Source organism: Balaenoptera musculus, chromosome 3, assembly GCF_009873245.2.
Source record: "Balaenoptera musculus isolate JJ_BM4_2016_0621 chromosome 3, mBalMus1.pri.v3, whole genome shotgun sequence".
Classification (NCBI taxonomy): domain Eukaryota; kingdom Metazoa; phylum Chordata; class Mammalia; order Artiodactyla; family Balaenopteridae; genus Balaenoptera; species Balaenoptera musculus.
Window position 1 is genome coordinate 52,234,344 of NC_045787.1, and position 19,901 is coordinate 52,254,244.

General features: G+C 39.3%; 1 protein-coding gene across 1 annotated transcript in view; it reads left to right on the forward strand.

Annotated features, from left to right (window-relative positions):
- The window catches only part of MAST4 (microtubule associated serine/threonine kinase family member 4), a 568,903-nt gene that overhangs the window by 523,117 nt on the left and 25,885 nt on the right, over positions 1-19,901 (forward strand). The window contains 10 exon segments of the mRNA XM_036848868.1: positions 181-266; positions 6,673-6,881; positions 8,669-8,807; positions 10,162-10,294; positions 11,168-11,177; positions 11,180-11,211; positions 11,213-11,230; positions 11,232-11,332; positions 13,184-13,311; positions 19,708-19,830. Coding sequence (XP_036704763.1) covers positions 181-266; positions 6,673-6,881; positions 8,669-8,807; positions 10,162-10,294; positions 11,168-11,177; positions 11,180-11,211; positions 11,213-11,230; positions 11,232-11,332; positions 13,184-13,311; positions 19,708-19,830 — 979 coding nt within the window.

Genomic DNA, 19,901 nt, shown 5'->3' on the forward strand with positions numbered 1-19,901 from the left:
TTATCAGCACTGCTGTGGAAAATTGAGCTTTAAAGCTGTCCCCCAGGTTCCTTTGACTAGAATACTGCACTTTAACATATTAAACAATAGAGCATGCAATTCAAATATTAGTTATTTTGCTGCTAAAATCATTTTCTTAAATTCTGAGCTATTTTTTAACATCCATATTTTGTCTCCAAGAGCTCTAATGCTTCCCTGAAACTTCGAAGGAAACCTCGGGAAAGTGATTTTGAGACGATTAAATTGATTAGCAATGGAGCCTATGGGTGAGTAATTCAGGAAAACTCTCTATTATATTTTAACACACCTGAGAAATATATTCTTCACATTGATCTTATGCCAAATAGATGTTGTTGGGGACTTGAGTTTTCAGGTCACTGCTCCTTCATTGGTGGGTATCAGGTGAAGCCCAAATCATTTTTCATTGGATACCCAATCAGAAAACATTTCAAGTGACCTGGGGGTTGTTTTAGAGCGTGGGAGAGGAAGAATTTAGAAAGTAAAAATTTCTAAAGTAAGGGAAAATTTTTGTATATGCCTGTTTTTATGTAGATACACATACACATCTGGATATATATATCTGAATATATATAAATTCATTTATAGCATTTCTACTTGAGAATTAGCCAGTACTTCCTGTCTGACCAGCAGTCAACCTTGGGAGAGTAGTACTTTAATAAGAAGGCTGATTGAAAATTTAAAGCAATACACTTCTTTTAGTCTTTATATAACACCAGGATTTTTTTTTTCAGTTGAACTCTATGCTATAGTCCGACCACGTTAGTGGTGCCCCTTCCTTGATTCATTTTTATAGATTCACGGTTTCCCTCTCAGGGCATAAGGTCAATACTGACAAGATCCCTCTGAGTTACTAATAGTTTGGAAGAGTAATTAATACACAAACTATGTCCTGATCCATTTTAGACAGCCCAGAACTCTAGTTTAATTAAGTATTAATCCCAATTCCATCTGTAGGTGGAGAGCAATAAACAATCCCATAGACATTTATTGCCATTTATAACACACACAGCAGATGAGATAGAATCGATTTTTGTTACGCCACAAGGGATGTTTCTCCTTATGCTGTTTTTTTCACCTCTAATATTTTCCACACCATTAACTTAGTGAAGAACTTAAATATTTGTGAGTGCTTTCTATGCTTCACTGATTTGTTTTCAGGATTATGTCAAATGGCATATTTCCTGATGTGGCTTATAAATGCTTTCTGATGTTTTATTTTTACAACATTTTATTTCTTTTGAGGACCTCACTGAAACTCTTCTACCTAAGAAGATTGTTTTAGCATGCAGTTGTTTGTGGGTTTTGTTTATATATTATTGGCTTTTAGTCCTTTTTAGTTCTGGAAATCATCTGAGGATTTCTTGTTTGATTAGGGAAAAGACTGAACTTTGATTTAAGGGGTCTGTGGGTTTGAGCACTGCTGAATTTTATTGCCGGTGGAATTCTGGCATAGGATTGTCTATGAAGCACCACTTTTATAAAATTTGGGCATATATCTTAGCAGTATTTGGAGTTCTAATTGGTTGAGTAAACTCATTTGTAGTGCAATTAAACCACTGTATAGTAGATGAGGTATATCACACTTTGGGGAATGGTTGGGAATATACAAGAAGTTAAACAAGCTGTGAATCAGTAAACACCCAGGATGCAGGCCAAGTCATTAATGGGCTTACAAGCTGCCTGTGGGAGCCTCTGCCGATCAGCCAAAACTTTTTTTTTTCTCTTTTGCTCTTCTCCAAGTTAATCTCTCATTACATTTCTGACAGATTTCCTCTACGATTTAATTATTTTTAACTTAAAATTTGAATGGAGCTACGCCCATTGGCCCACCTGATGAGGATGCTGATAGTGGGCTCATGTGAATTGGCTGAACAGATGGATCACGTAGGTCCATGAATTGGAGCCGTTCGAGGCTTTCTTGGGCATCCCTGTAACCGAGTCCCTCGCTCACATCAGTGACTTATAGTGATAACCGTTCTGTGACTTTTCAAATACTGATTATGCTGGAAACTAACCCTTTCATTCGAGAGAGCTAACACGTCATGCTTTTCTCAACATCCTACTTAGTGGCAATTCATGGTATAAAGCCAATTTGCCAATTTGAGAAGCACCCAATTTCCTTCTCTGTTTAACAGGTTTCAGATTCTGACGGGAAGTTGCACCTCCCTTCATGCCAACTTAGCACTTTGTAGAAAGCGAACACCTACTGTGTGCCAGGCACTGGACTAGTCTCTTTATTCTCTTTATTTGTTCTCTTCTCACAAGCCCTTGTGAGGTGTTGATGTCACTTCCACTTAGATGTGGAGAAAGAGGCTCCCAAGCCTGGTCACACATACCCTGACTGCAAGCAGAGCTCTTTTCTCCCTCTGAATATCATTTATAACTTTTAGCCGTCTTAATCGGGGTATAGAAATCCTTCTTCCACTGAGCGCTTCCACCTAGATTTTTAAATAACAATTTCAAATGTTTTCGAAGTAGAAGAATAAGATTGACCTAAAATTTTTTAAAGTAAGAAAGCTAAATTTGAGAGGCACAACGCTTCTTCCCCACTTCACGTTGCTTTCTAGCCTTGCTGCCCTTTCTGCTTTTTTTAACCCTCAAAGGACAGGGTCATTTACCTGAGAGACGGATGAGGTGTGCAAGTTGACGGATGCTCCTTCTTGATAGCCTTTCCCCTCAGCTTCCCCCTAACACTTGCACTCTCCTTCCCACATGCGGATCTGCTCACAGGGGTTCGTGTATCAGGCTCTCAGATTCATGCATAATTTTATATGCATGAGACGTTAACACTCCCAACAGGACTGATTCATTCTGCTCTAGATCCTGCCTGCCTGCGGTTCCATTTCTCCCTTCCCCCGCCTCAGTTCTGCATGAGTGGAGTGATGCTTGGCTCCACTGGCTGCCTCCCCCCACGCATCACCTCCCACCCTTGGGTCTTCCTATTTCACACGGCCGGCCAGCGTAGGAAAAGAGACACAGAAGCCTTTTCAAAGAAAACAACCCTTGAGGCCAGAAAACAGAGAAATGGGGGCCAAATCAGTTCAGTCTAGTTTTATAACCTTGGGCAGTTTGCAGCTCTGCTTAGCAGTGTTAGATGTCTGTCTGTCCCGCTCTGTTTGTCTCTCTCTCTTGTTCAGCCTCTCCCTCCCCCTCTCTCTCTCTCTCCCTCTGCCTCACTCTCTGCTGACTTGAGTAGATTTAGAACAGCAATTTATAAGAAGGGAGGACAGGAGTATGTGAGAGACAACACGTATTACTAAATAAACACATCTCAGCATTAGAAATAATATTTCCAAAGCAGTACAGAAATGTAAAAACATAACATAAACGAAACAAACAAAAATGCAGCTACAGGGAATTCTAATTAAGTCTAGTTGACTTTTGCAACTTGATCGAGGTATGTTTCTCCTGAGGAAATGGTATCCCAAGCTACCTATAGGATTAATTTCAACTGGTTTAGGTAAATTTCCCTAAGGATTACCTGATTATTTTAAGTACAATAGCAAGGGAAAACAGAAAGTCAAATCAAATTTTATGAATTGAAAATCTAAGAATAAAGATTGAAGGCCTTTTTACACAGTACCTAATGTAGGTACTGGTCAAATTGGGTCTGAGGTATCTTTCTCTTTTGTTCTTTCATAAAATCATGTACAACCCTATTCTTTTTCTTTCACTTCCTGTTGTTCTCAGACATATTGAGGAGCAGTTATTTATGTAAGAAATGGTGCAGCTTGGTTGAAAATCAAAATGGCAGCCTACTGATAGTCTAAAAGTGAAGTTCACAATATCATATGTCTGGAGGTCCTCAGCCCTAAACTTACTCAATATTAAATATTGAAAGAAGTGATAGAAAGTGAGCTGTATTCCAGTTGACTCTCAAGAATAGGCAAGTGCTTATATAAAGATTCTGGCTTTTTCCTTTTAACATTTTCGATTCTAAAGTTCATTTTAAAAAACAGATTCTGTATCTCAAGAATCCCTCTTCATGACAATATCTGCCAATGCTTGTCTCATATATGTAAGGGGAGGCCAAGTTCTTTTCTGTGCTCCCTTTGAATCTCTCTGTCCTGCTATCAGCTTCTGATTAGGAGAAGCTCAAGTGTCTTTGGATCTTGATTTTATCCAATCAGTAATTGGAAAAAGAAAAAAATTGTTGTAGCCTTTAATCTGATTCAGAAAGAATGAGTAGTTGGTAAATGAAAAAGTTGAAGTAGGAAATCACCAAAAAATGATATGTACTCTAAACATTTTAATTTAACTTAAATGTATGTAAATTGACTAGCCTTTCGATGTAAGCCCTTTATAAGACAGCCAGTATAAACAATACTTATACAGTCATTCCTTGATATCCGAGGGGTATTGGTTCCAGGACCCCCCTCAGATACCGAAATCCACAGATACTCATGTCCCTTATATAAAATGGCATCCTCTCATATATTTTAAATCATCTCTAGATTACTTATAATATCTAATACAATGTAAATGCTGTGTAAATATCAGTAGTTGCCAGTGTGGCAAATTCAAGTTTTGCTTCATGCAGTTTTCTGGATTTTTTTTTTAATATTTTTCAATCCTCAGTTGATTGAATCTGAGGGTGCAGAAGCCGTGGCTATGTAGGGCTGACTGTAGTATGTTGTTTGTTTCCCACTTTTAGCTTTTTTACAGGTGAAGCAAGAACTGGAAGCAGTCTGCTTAGATTTTTATTATTTTCTCAACGTTTGGAATCTTCTCACTCATACTAAATCAATAGGAATTTTATTTAGTAACTCACATTTATCAGTGCTTTCCCAAGCATTCCACTCAGTTTTCTTATAAACAACAGTGCTTTCTCTTTTCACACTCGTGTTTCATCAGTTTAAATATTTGTTTAAATTAGTCAGTCATGATATCAAGCCTAGCCAGAAGAACAGGTGTAGAAATTAACCCAGCTGGTGGGAGCCCAAGTGTCTGGGAATCCTGAAGAGGATGTCCAGCCTCTGCAGAAAGCAGTAAGCATCCAGCCAGCCAGCTCCCTTGTCAGTTTGTTGTACAGTGGGAATAAGAGTACCAGGTTATTCCTCGAGTTGGTTATGTGGAGTGTGGCTAAGACAGCTTTTTACTATACAGGGAAGGAAGAACTAGAAGGCCAGAGAAAAGAGGAGAGAGAAAAAGGAGTAAAGATTTAAAAAAAAAGAATGTTTAACCAGAGACCCCACAAATGTGTGATTTTGTGAGTGAAGGGAAAAGATGGATACAGTGAGAAGACAAAGACGTACACACTTCAAAGAAAGATGAATTCCTAGTTGAACGCTTAAGAGGAAAATGTGAATATTGGTTAAACTGAGATTGAATATACTTAAGATTTATGTAAGTGGATCACTCTGACATATTGGTCCAGCAGGAATATAGGGTGTCCTAGTCCCCTTCGAGTTCATTTTTTGGAGACAGTGAAAATCACTAGTGAAAAATGCATCTCAGATAACCCCTTGTTTAGGAAACAGACTACTGGATGTACTTTACTATGACTGATAGCTTTTCAGGTAAATTATTACTTAGTTGATCATTGCGTTTGTTTCAGGACAGCCTCGTATAACCTGTTACACACTTCTAATGATGATGGCTCTTTAGGTAAATTATTAATTATTTGAGAATTGTCTAACCTGAGAGTTCAAACCTGTTGTCCCTTAATAATGAGATAAGTGAGGAGTAACTTATGAGAAAAGGAGCCCGTCCAAGACATTTTCCTTCTTGCTCATCATTTCCAGGTGGGGTTTGAAGGATCCTCCTCCGAATTACTTCTTTTTTCTACATCATTTGAAGCTTCAGGGAGTCCATTGTCTTTACCCAGACAGAATTGGTTCTGTAGAGTATTTGGGTGAGGCTTTTGGCAGAAATTCCATGCGGCCTGCTCATTTTACAGTACAGTTGCCAGACACCTCAGCTGTGGGTCACATGGACCAGAAATGCAGTGTACTCTGGACCCCCTTTTAGGTTGGGAAATGCATTTCCTGTTGAAACAGGCATAGGTGTAACTCATGCCGAGGTCTGTAGTGAAGAAATATGCTACTCTTTGTAGCAGGGACGGCAGCCTCATATGACCTATTACATACTTCTTATTTATCTAGAAAGTTCATGGGGAGTAAGTTACTCTCAAGTTGGAAGCCAGCTACTTTAAGAAGCTATAGTCTATGGTCCCTTTTTGTAGATCCCATGAGTATCATATAGAAAATTATTGCTTTAGTCAGTTGGGAAAAAATGCCTAATAGATATCTAATGCTAGAAAGAATCTAGCTCAGAATATGTTATGTACTTTTGTTCATTGTTTTCCTGTTTTAACTTATATATCAGATTTTGTTCTGTTATAGAAAAACTGAAAACAACAGCTAGCTACTGGAAAGTAGCTCACTCTGGAGACTGTCCATTTTCTTCCGTGAAATGAAGCAATGAAATGAATTTGCCTTATGTGTGACCTGTAACTTTTATTGAAAGAATTTTAAAAAAAAATCAATTAGCCAAAGGACTTTGGCCTGGAATGGAATGTTTGTAGTTGCCAGCATAGCTTATGTGGGCTGGATCCCGGCTATCACGTGAACGTAAAAAAAAAAAAGTGGTGTACTGTACCCAGAAACATCCCCTCTTCCTTTGAACCCCAACTCTTGTGCTCCTTTTCAGGGCAGTCTATTTTGTTCGGCATAAGGAGTCGCGGCAGAGGTTTGCCATGAAGAAGATTAATAAACAGAACCTCATCCTCCGAAACCAGATCCAGCAGGCCTTTGTGGAACGGGATATCCTGACTTTTGCAGAAAACCCTTTTGTTGTCAGCATGTATTGCTCCTTTGAGACCAGGCGCCACTTGTGCATGGTCATGGAATATGTCGAAGGTGAGTCACTCTGACACAGAGAACATGACACCTGTACCCAGAAACCACTGGCTCATTTGTGCGGCTGACGCTTTCTGTACTTGTGCCATACGATGGTTGTATCCACGTAGGATCCAAGGCCAGGCAATTAGATGGCTGTATTCCCAGTCATTATCTTCTCATAATTGCTTGCAAAGTGCCAGCTCTACTATAACAAAGGGAAAATTAGTGCTATTTGGAAAAAGGTTGTTTTCCCTTTTTAATAGCTTTTCATCCTAAGTACCTCCTCTCAATCGGTCATTAAAGTTAGAATATAGGTGATGGGCTTTTTCCTACTTATTTTTATCACATATCATGAAAACATTCATTACAATGGATCTTCTTAAGGAAAGTATGAAAAATATATCCTTTTTGGTGTATGGTGTGAAATTAAAGGTGAGTTAGGAGAAAGATACATTCAAGAAAATCTAACTTCTAATCTAAAAAAATAATATAAATCAACTTATTTACAAAAGAGAAATAGATTCACAGACATAGAAACCAAACTTATGGTTATCAAAGGGGAAAGGGAGGAGGATAAATTAGGACTATGGGATTAACAGATAGACACCACTATGTATAAAATAGATGAACAACAGGGATTTAGTGTACAGCACATGGAACTATATTCAGTATCTTGTAATAACCTATAATGGGAAAGAGTCTGAAACTGTACATCTGAAACTAACACAATATTATAAATCAACTATAGTTTAATTTTTAAAAACTAACTTGTTTTCTTTTGGAAGTTTGTGGTCTACCTTTTAAATGCTCCAAGTAATCTTATTTCCATCAGTTTTACATGAAATTGTTGAGTGTTTCCATAGCCATGACTTATTGACATAAATAAAGCTAATAAAATGAATAGATAAGCAAGGGCCAAAACAATTTTCTTTTTTTAAAAAATTTTATTTTATTTATTTTTTTATATAGCAGGTTCTTATTAGTTATCTCTTTTACACATATTAGTGTATATATGTCAATCTCAGTCTCCAAAACAATTTTCAAAGCATCTAGTTTAAGCCCTTGTGATTGTTTGAACAGAATCCCAAAACTTATAACTTGAAGAACCGTTAAATATCGTTTTCATTTTGCAGATGAATGAACTGAAACCCAAGAAGGGGTTTCACTAGATATTTAGTGGTAGGTACAAGACAAAAACACAACTTGCCTGATTTCCACCCATTGTTCTTTTCACCACACCAGTACTTTGCTTTATTAACTTTTGTTATGGTTATTTTAACAACAATAACTAACGTTTATCACATGTTTAATATGTGTTGACAGCATCCTGAATTCTTTACACAGATTACCTCATTTAATCCTCACAATAAAAGGGATGACACTATTCATATCCTGATATTACAGCTGAAAGAACCAAGACCAGCTTGCCTAAGATGTCCCCACCTGTAAGAGTCAGAGCTGGAATTTGAACTCAGGCAGCCTGATTCCAGAATCCATGTTTTAAAATGGTTTATTTTAAATCGTCACACTGTTCCTAAAACACATCATCAGTTCTTCAACATTTAGTTTCACTTCAGGCCACATCTGCTCTCTCATGAGCAGCGCTTCTTAAATAAAAGTCTATATTTTCTCCACACCACATCATAAGTAGAAACATGATTACCTAACACAGTCTCCACTTATGAACACGATCGACTATGTCTATGGATAGATACCATTCTACTTAGAAATTCTGCAGTCTAAACTGGCGGTCTTTAATCCTAGCTGATACTATACCTGCTAAGTCTTTTTCTTGTGTTTTATAGGAGGTGACTGTGCTACCTTAATGAAGAACATGGGTCCTCTCCCTGTTGATATGGCCAGGATGTACTTTGCTGAGACAGTCCTGGCCTTGGAATATCTACATAATTATGGAATTGTACATAGGGATTTGAAACCAGACAAGTATGTACACTGATAAAATACATCTTTTTATCACACAATACAAAAATTTTTATGTCTATAAAAATGTTTTCTTTTAATGCTGCTTTGTACATTTTAAAATTCTCCCATAATGTTCCCAAATGAGTTATTTTTAGCAGTATACATGATGATTTTTGTATAATCTTTTTAAAGGCTATGGTGTTTACAGTAGCAGCTTATAAGAAACAAACAAACAGAAAAAGAGTATTAAGCCAGGGTTAGTTAATTATTTTTTAGGTTTTTTTATTATGTAAATAATAGGTACATAGAATGCTATGAGTTGTTTTCTGGATAGTTTCTGCATTTAGAATCATACTTAGATAATTTTTTCTCCCCCAAGATGATATCCTTTATATTCTATTCTATTTTATTCACAATTTAATTTTTTATTTAATTTTTAGTCTATGTGGAGTTCATTTTGGTGTCTGATTTGAGATACGGATAGACTATTTCTCCCCAAATGACTAGGTATTCATCTTGACACCATTTATTAAATGTTCCATGCTTTCTCCACTAATCTGAGACACCTCTAGAAGTATTTCTTATTAATATGTAAAGATTTTAAGTGTGCCAAAATTTTATAAAATTAACTTATGCTCATTACAGAAAATTTGGGAAGTACAAAAAGAAAAAACTTCATTCACAACATTCCCAAACGAAGACAACTATTAGAATTTTGGCATGTATCCTTCCAATAGCTTTATTTTTTTTAACTCCTCCACTCCTTTAATTTTTAAAATAATTAAAATTTTCTTTGCCACTTAAAATGAAAAAAATTTAACTGTAAATTCATAAAGCTTTCAAATGTGAATTCTTTGCATGTATAAGACGTGTAGGTCTTGTGCTTAGTGAGTAGACACTTAAGTTCGAGCCAGAAGTTGAAATCTGGAACAATGCTACATTTTTCTTCCAAGTTCTTTATCTTTTGTCTCATTTGAATCACAGATTGGTTGCTTATGTTAGTTGCTGATGTGTGACGTGGGATTATCAGTAGCCCTTTCTCAGCTCTTTTCTTATTCTGGAAATGGAAAGGTGTCAGAGTCCCATACTTGAATTTTTCTGAGAGCTTCAAGTTGTAAATGATGTTGTATGTGACTGCTCCAAGGAAGATGGGCTGAGCCCGGTCTCTGGTCCTCCCTTGTGGATTACTCTCGGCCGCCAGATACACATATTTAACATCTTTGTGTGACTTCACCTCTTTGCAGGCTGGGTTTTGTGATAAGATTGATACCTATATATTCCATAGTCTTATCAATTCACAGTGGGAGGGAGAAAAGTAAAAACAAGAAATGAGCTTCAAAGTGAGTGTTGTAATATATGTCCTTCTGCTTCACAGTTTGTTGGTCACCTCCATGGGGCACATAAAGCTGACAGATTTTGGATTATCCAAGGTGGGACTAATGAGCATGACTACCAATCTTTATGAGGGTCATATTGAGAAGGATGCTCGAGAGTTCCTGGACAAACAGGTAAGCTTGCGTGCTGTTTGGTTCCAGAGAGAAATACAAAGTGCAAGGTTGACAGTGGAATTCAGAATCAGCTCGCCTAGGCCATCTTGACATTAGTGCTGGGGCTTTAGATGTCTGTATAAGCCTTAAAGTTTAATAAAGCGCAAATTGCTTCCATTTTTCTCTCTGGGCCTCTTTGAAATGTCGGTCCCTCCACATTCCTCCCTCGACATTATGGTCTATTAGTAAGATGAACGATCTAATTGCACACAAGTGAGAGTGTGAGAGAGACAAATGGAAAAACTGGTTTTGTAAGGAATTCGGGAGTCTCAGTAGAGCCTTCATGAAACTCATGATGCGTTGTACAATCACAGGTGCCAAACTCCGAGCCATGGCCCATTTCCCTTTAAGCATGCCTCATTACCCTGTGCCCACAATCTGTTCATTGTACAGTTACTTAAGGTGAACACATCTCAACTGTCAGGCTTTTATGAAGTAACCAGGCTGTGAATATATTTCAGTCATATAAATACTAAAACTCTCTCTGATAGTGACAGACGAAAAAATGCAGTATTATTTTAAATCCAAGGATTACAAATGTTTTTGTAAAGTAAGTAAAACTACTTAAATTTGAAATTAGACATTACACACAGTTTCATATTAGAGCAGCATTTTAAACTTTGCTTTTTTTGGTTATTTTTAAGAGTAATTCATTGCTTTTGGTTTACGATACGATTACCCGACTTAGGAATCACTGTTCTTAAGTTCTTTGTCCATGTGGTTCCATGTGGTTGAGCAGGTGCACTCTAGGCAAAATAATTGATATTTAGCCATCTTGCTCATTTTAATTCATGTCTACTCTTCTAATTATTCTAATATTGCAATCATCTTTAGGTCTGTGGCACACTGAATACATTGCACCAGAAGTGATTCTGAGGGCAGGGCTATGGGAAGCCGGGTATAGACGGTAGACTGGTGGGCCATGGGGATTATCCTCTATGAATTTCTGGTTGGATGCGTTGCCATTCTTGGGGACACTCCAGAAGAGCTATTGGACAAGTCTCAGTGGTAAATATTGTCAGCAGTTATCTCTAAGCCACTGTTGGGAAGCAGCTATTAATGTACTTCGGGGGAGTATCCCTGTTTTTACTAAAGTGTAACCTTATCAGAGGGTTTAGCAACAAATTAAAAGAACTCACTCATCACTAGCACATAACTGACTTTCAACAATCTCAAGAGAGCAATTTGTGTTGGGAATTGATCTGAGGGAAGTTTTTGTTAACATGGAATTTGGAAATGTACTAGCAATGTGACCAATTTTATGGTGTACTTTTCTGCAGAAGAAATGGTGTGGGATTTGCAAATGATTTCACTGCTGTCCAGTCTTCCTTTCCACAGTAGGAAAGTTGCACCAGGGAAGAAAAGGTAACATGGGTAACATTTACACAATGGGAAAAAATGGCTATTGGCACGGTGACGAAAATTAACAAAAATGTAATAAACCCTAAAACAAATGTCTACCAAATCATAAATAATGAGACATGGGAGGAGGGAAGCAAATATCCACAGATTGTTAAGATTTCATTGGTAGTTGTTATGGTGTAATGTTATTTCTTAACAGCTGTTCATCTTTCATTTAAATTCAGTAACCTTTAGATCTTAACCTGCAAGCTGACCCTAGCTATTGTTATGTGGCTTGTGGCAAAACGAAATGATAATTAAATAGGCATTATTACTACCCTACCTGCTGTTTTTATAAATTTCTCTGGAGCAGAGATCAAAAAGGCCTCTCTTCCTCAAAGTTTGTCAGTCATCACTCACATCTTCATCACCTACCTCTGGTCCATTCTGGACTGTGCTTAGAGTGTCCAACAGTGGAAATAGGGGGACAATTCCTTTTGGTATGAGGAGCCTCTTAATCACAGCATTATTTTCCATCATTGACTTTGCAAGCCAGGCATATTTGTAAACTTTAACAAAGTAGATTTGTGAGTTGCCTGCAGTGTATAACCCTTTTATACAATATCTGAGCTCTTTATGGATTTATAACTAGGCTGTTTTCTGATATACCAGGGATGAATGGCAAAAGGAATCAACTGTTTAATTAACACAAGCAGCAAATGCTGGCTTTGTTCTGTCGATGCCTTATGGCTCAGATGCATATTCATGTTTTATTTTCCAAATCAGATTTAAACTGCAGCAGAGGAAGCTAGAGGCAGGCACATGCAGAAATAACTCTTGTTTTTATTGCATTCCCATGCACACAAGCATGCACACCTATCTTCAGGCAAACTCCTTTAGAATGTAGAACATATTCTAATATTTATGACAGATTTTAAGTACTTCCATTACTACAATTCCTTGGGGTTTTTTTTTTTCTTCTTCTTCTTCTTCTTCTTCAGTCTTAGCATTTTGACCTTTCCTTTGTCTCTGGAAATGTTATTTTACAAAATTTTTTTTTGCTTCTGGAGCTGAAGAACTCTGGGGCTGTAGCCAGATTCTCAGTTGAGGATGATGGTAGAGAGAAACCCTGACTCCCCACGATCCCTGGATGGGCGATCGCCTAAAACACAGAAGTTTAGAGTTTCCGCTATATTGAGCCCTCTTAATCACTAGAGGACCAATTAGTAGTGACCCAGTTCTACCAAAGAAAAGTGAATCAAAAAGGCAGATGAGAGGTACTGCTCGTTGAAGTGTTCTCTCCCTGCCTTGTTGACAGCTGTGCTATTCATATCTTGTGCAATAGTGCTTCTCAGACTTGACTGGGCCTAGGATTCAACTGAAGGTCTTGTTAAAAATGCAGATTCTGAGTCAGCAGGTCTGGGGTGGGGCCTGAAATTCTGCATTTCTAACAAACTCCCGGGTGATGTCCATGCTGTTGGGATGTGGACCAGCCTTTCAGCAGTGAAGTCGTAAACTACTTTTCTTCCTTTTAGATGAGATCAACTGGCCTGAAAAGGATGAGGCGCCACCACCTGATGCCCAGGATCTGATTACCTTGCTTCTCAGGCAGAATCCCCTGGAGAGACTGGGAACAGGTTAGAGCACATACGTTTTAATTTTGCTAATATGCAGGAAATAATGTCAATGTGGAGCACTCAGAGGTTTGTGTTTTTGTTTTGCTTTTTTTCTTCATAGGAAACATCTGTGGTTGAGTAGAATATGACTGCCAATATGTTTATAACAATAATATTTTGGATTTTTTTTTCCTGATTCAGAGTAGTATGTATGCTAGGAGGGTTGGTGGCTGTTGTTTGTCTTTTTTGGTTGTTGTTTTTCTTCTGTTTTGCAAAGCAGAAATTATTCTTAATTTGTTTCAGTAAATAAAATTTCTCTGGAAGAAAACCTCAAGGGCACATGTAACTCTTCTGTCCTGAAAAGCATGAATCTTAACAATTTGAAACAGAGGATTAGGGATGTGGAGGTTTTTTTGTTTGTTTGTTTGGGGTTGTAAAATATATATATATTCCTAGAAGGATCTGACCCAGCAGTTACTATCTGCAGGCTTTGAAACAGGTTATCAGTACTTGAACTAATTATTGGAAATGAGTGCCTGGGGTTGATCAGCACCATGGCCCAAGAAAGAGGATTAAAAAACACTGACTTTCAAGGTTACGGAGATAGTAGATTTATTTCTGCTGATTATTTTCCTGACTGTTCTGCTACCAGTTTTTGTTTTGCCAGCTCTTTTCCTTTTCTTCCTTATATTCTGAATAGACAGACTTAGAGATCCCAATACAGAGTCCTAGCCAACCCCAGTATGTGAATTTATCTAGACGAGACTAAATAATAAACACATATAACATACACGCATGCACACACACATACAGCACACACCACACACGCACACCGTGTCGATACAAATTTTCATCCGTGAAAATTGTTGACTTGATGGGTTGTTTACTCTGAGCTGTTTCATTCTACCTCATTTTGCTAGAAAAATCAGAAAATACTGACGAGATCATTCTCTCACCCAGTTTTTCCAAGGCCAAAATCATTTGCAACAGCTCCAAATATATATCTTATATTGTTCTCCACTTCTGCTCACAGCTTCCCCAGTTGGAGAGCCCAGTTCTTGCTTAAGTATGGAATGCTGTGCTACCTAGAGGTTATGATGATGCATTAAAACCCCTGGGCCCAACCTTTATTTTGTAAATAAAGTTTTATTGAAACACAGCGATGCTGTTCAGTCACATATTGTCTATGGCTACCTTCGTGCTACTCTGGCAGAGTCGAATAGTCATGAACAACTGCATGGCCCACAAGGCCTAAAACATTTACTTTGTGGCTCTTGACAGAACACTCTTGAAGACCCTGCATTAGAGAATCCAAGAAGTTTGGGGGTTTTTTTTTTTTTTGGCCGTGCTGTGCAGCTTGTGGTCTCTTTAGTTCCCCAATGAGGGATTGGACCCGGGTCCACAACAGTGAAAGCTCATATCCTAACCACTGGACCGCTAGGTAATTCCCAAGAAGTTTTAAAATCAGGACTCAGTTGGCAAAACTGCTTTGAGTTTCATACTGGAATACCATGTGTTTTTTGCCTTTTTCAGTGGATGAGTGGGCCTTTAACTAGGAAAGGCAATATAATGGGACTTAAAGGGATAAACTCCGGAGTCAGATTGCCTGAGTTTAAATCTCAGCTGTGTGACCATGAGCAGGTTGTTTTCCCTTGTGTGCCTCACTTCCTCATCTATAAAATGGAGCTGACAGTAGCACTATATCCCAGAACTTTTGTGAGGATAAAAGATCATCGACTCTGGCTCTTAGGACCAGATGTGACACTGCTGCGGTATTATCATTTTTATTTTTCTGCGTATATAATCTCTTGCTTTCCCCTTTGGACATGTGAGATTGAGAAATTGTGGTGGTGCCCCTACTTTTGGGCTGACTGAACTCTTTGAACAGAATCCTTTATATTTCTTGTCGCCCTATTTGGTTTTCCTTTTGTCTGAAGTGACTAGCAAACTGGTTATTTCCCACCATCTGTGACCTGCAGTTAGATTTGCTTTATAGTTCAAGCGATAAGAGTAGCTGTCCCAGAATGGGTGTCAAGGCTCTGTGTGGGGCAGAGTTTTGAGGGGTGATTTTACTCACTTGAGCCAAATATGAGAAACAGTGGCATTTTAAGATTGTCCTACAACAATACAAGTACCTATTTGTATATCCTAATCAGCTGTCCCAGGGGAGTGTTATCCTAAGGTAGGGCTAAAAATATATTGGAATCAGCACACCCCCTAAAGAGTTCCCTTCAGTGTTTGTGTGTCACTTTGGAGAGTTTTCCTCCTTAGTATTCTGCCCATTTCTGTCCTCTTTAAGAATATGTGGGGCTTCCCTGGTGGCGCAGTGGTTGAGAATCTGCCTGCCAATGCAGAGGACACGGGTTCGAGCCCTGGTCTGGGAGGATCCCACATGCCGCGGAGCGACTAGGCCCGTGAGCCACAACTACTGAGCCTGCGCGTCTGGAGCCAGTGCTCCGCCACAAGAGAGACCGCGATAGTGAGAGGCCCGCGCACCGCGATGAAGAGTGGCACCCACTCCCCGCAACTGGAGAAAGCCCTCGCGCAGAAACGAAGACCCAACACAGCCAAAAATAAATAAATAAATTAATTAATTAAAAAAAAAAAAGAATATGTGGACACTGGATTCGGCTTCACTTAACAAGACAGGGCTATGATGGTGGTCAGTACATCCATGTTTATATATCATACGCTGCAAGTTATCTCCGCACATTTTCTCCTTGACCGCTGCTTTTGGTCTTTTCAGGGTTTGACAGATTGAGAAACAAATCTTCTAGCAGAAGCTCAAAAGAGACATTTAAAAGACCCTGCCCAAGCTCTTAGCATTGTCGAGGAGAGCTTGTCAAACAGGCAGGTCCAACGTGACAGGTCCCAGTAGGGCCCGGAGAATGAGGCTGAGAATCTCGCAGGCTTGCCATGCTGCTTCCAGTGACAGCATTTTGGATTTAATGCATATTTAGCGGGCAAAATAATGCACCGTGAAAATGTGCAAGTGCGCATTTGCCCGAGAGACTAGAGAGACAGAGAAAAGGAGTGTGAAGAACATAATGGATGTTTAAGAAGCTTCTATGAAGGGAGAGGAAAGCTCAAAGGAGAACATTAGTGCCAAAGCATAATTTGCAATTTGGGACCTTGTCGTACTTGAACTCGACTGTTGAACTTGCAGAGTATTGAGTGGCAGCCAGGCTCACTGGACTTGAGAGCTGCTCAGATGTGACTGACTCCCACCCATGAGCCAGCTCGGAGGTCGTGAGTCATTTCTTCATTGCCCGGAGTCTCAGTTTCCTAATCTATGGAAATGGGCATGTTACACACCTCGAGGGATTATTGTGAGGATTGAGTGCAGGCATGTTTATGAAGGTATCTGGTACATTAACCTAGTGCATAATAGGAGCTCAAGAAATAGTCACTTTCCCTTCCCTTCCTGGTGAATTCTTACAGTGAGAGCTGACATTTGCATGAGTTCCTGTGTCTGATGATTTGTATTTGGCTCGTAAAGCCATCATCTATATTATACCAACGGTTTAGCCCAGAGTTAATTTTTCCCCAATGTGTCCATTTGATTCTTTTGTTCCCCATCTCTCCAAAAGTGCATGAGAAACATGACCCAGTGAGAAGCAACTGCTTCGCAGTGGGGCACAAAGGCCAAAGGGTGAGAACTGTGCACTGGGTCGGCAGTGGGCTGGGGCTCCTTGGGTAGAACCCATTTGGCACTCATCACAGAGAGGAAGCGAACGCTCTCACCGACGTGGGTGGGTCCCAAAGGTTAGCAGGTCGGGGAGCTAAAACTCCAGATATTGTCTGGAAGTGTCTTTCGAGCCTTTGAGTCTAGAGAACTATGCTTTTCTGGGTAAAGTTGAACGACCTGGGCGTGTCAGAGCTGTCCTCTGCTGTGGCAGCTGAAGTCATAGTCATCGCTGGATAGTGCATGGTGGGCCACTAAGTAGGGCTTGACCCTTTGGACCTCAGTGTCACTGGCACAGTGAGGGAGTTGGATAGATAAATACTTAAGCCCTTTTAACTTCTCCAAGAAAAGACCACTGGAAGAAAATGTCCCTGGCAGCTGTGTTTGAGGATGTTGATTGGGATAGAAGAGAACCAGGATACATGGAGGACTGGGGTCGGACTGGGCAGAGGTGCTGGGAATTGGCTGTTTGGCTGTGTTCCCCAGGATCGGCAGTCGAGAATCCGGTTGTAAACTGATGCGAGAAAGATGGCAGGGTAGAATCCAAACTGAAACGTGCCTCCCCCTTATATAGCCTGTGGCGCTGTGGCACTGAGGTTGGACCTGGGTGTTTTTAGACAGACCTCGGCTCAGCCCCTCTAACCCTTACTCACCTAGTAATCATGGTCCAGTATGCTTTACTGCTTATTTACTTTCCCCATCCACAAATGGGGTTGACAATACCTACTTCGTGGGGTTACTTTCAATGGTTTAATTAAAAGAAGCAACTTCCTCTAGCATCTAGTGTAATACTAGTCAAAGTTGGCCCTCAAATCACAGCTGCTAATGCTTTTGCTGTTGGGATCAACATCAGACTTGAGTATTGTGCTATAAACGTGGAAAAAGCCTGGCTGGAATTCTATATGAAGATTCTAATCAAATGCTTTGTAAAGAGCCCATTCTCCCTTTTTGGGGGGTGATTTTTCCACTTTGTTTTTTTCTCTCTGTTCCATTGTCTTCAGAACACTGGTTTCCCCTGGCTGGGTTTAGAGCTCTAGCCAGCCTGCCCCTTGTGCTCAAGGGACCCACTGGGGACAGAGCCACGTCTTTGAAGCTTACAGACAGTTCCCCAGCCCCAAGATCCAAGCCCATTTTTCATTCAGCTTGCATTTCTCATCCTATTCCTTTTGTACCCCACTGAGGACAGGGTGAGAAGCATGAGTGACAACTGTATTAAAGAGGCATTTGCAACACACATCGAGGGGCATCTCCTGGTAGGGAGGCTGATTAGACCCTGGCACTAGTCTTGCGAGAAATCTCTCTTCCTGGAATTGTTTGAAGATTGATTCTTCCTTATCTCCCCCATCAATAGTGTGCATGTTGGTGGCGGGGCGGGGGTCTGATTTTCATGCTGGGATTTAATAAAATGTGTACCTTCTTCTCTTTACATGAGGGATAGTGTAATATTTTGATGGGGCCTGCCCTTCCAAAATCTCTCTTTAAAATCATGAACTGAATTAAAAATATTGTTTCACTGAATTGTGCTGTAATGCTAACTTGGCAAAAAGAAGCCTAAAACTTAGGGATTGTGATTGATGTTCATCACATGCATTATAAATCTATCAAACAGGTTTGCCAGTTTCTTTTTTTTTTCTCCTTTTTAAAATTTATTTTTATTTATTTATTTTTAACATCTTTATTGGAGTATAATTGCTTTACAATGGTATGTTAGTTTCTGCTTTATAACAAAGTGAATCAGCTATACATATACATATATCCCGATATCTCCTCCCTCTTGTGTCTTCCTCCCACCCTCCCTATCCCACCCCTCTACGTGGTCACAAAGCACCAAGCTGATCTCCCTGTGCTATGCGGCTGCTTCCCACTAGCTACCTATTTTACATTTGGTAGTGTATATATGTCCATGCAACTCTCTCACTTCGTCCCAGCTTACCCTTCCCCCTCCCCGTGTCCTCAGGTCCATTCTCTACATCTGTGTCTTTATTTTTGTCCTGCCCCTAGGTTCTTCAGAACCATTTTGTTTTTTTTTGTTTTTTTTTTTTAGATTCCATATATATGTGTTAGCATACGGTATTTGTTTTTCTCTTTCTGACTTACTTCACTCTGTATGCCAGTCTCTAGGTCCATCCACCTCACTACACATAACTCAATTTCATTTCTTATTCTGGCTGAGTAATATTCTTACTTAAGAATCTGTAATCCACAGAATATAATTGCTACCAATGTTAATGAGCAATCCAATAAAATCAAATGTTAACCATTATATACAATTTAGGGAAAATTCATCTTTATTAAAACCTTACCTCCAGAGGAAATATTGCTGTGAACACATTTTGCACCTTCTTAGGTTTTTGGGGGGTTTGTAATGAGCAAGTCTGCTTTGGGCCAGCGTGTGTCCGCATCCCCAGGTTCAGCACAATGGGATTTTCAGTGGCCGCATCATTAACCTTTGAAAAATGGAGGAAGTCATGGAAGAATTAACGAAGAAAAACTGTGCTGTAACAACTGCTGTTAGCAAAATCAGATCTCCTGCTGATAAATTATGGAAGAATTTTTGGAGGTTTTGGTTGTAGAATGAAAAAGATTTCTCTGACTTCTTTAGTTGTCTGTTGATAGAACTTTTTTTTTGTTTTTCTTTTTTTTGGTTGTTCTTTGAAACTGATTCTTACCTTTGCTGGGAGGATCATTTAACACATTTCCCTCTGTCCTTCCCCTCCACTCCCTACCCCAAGGTGGTGCGTATGAAGTCAAACAGCATCGATTCTTCCGTTCCTTAGACTGGAACAGTTTGCTGAGACAGAAGGCAGAATTCATTCCCCAACTGGAATCTGAAGATGACACAAGTTATTTTGATAGTACGTGCATTATCTGACATAAAACATTATTTGGCCTTTACTTTGTAGAAAATCAGCTCTACTTTTGATAG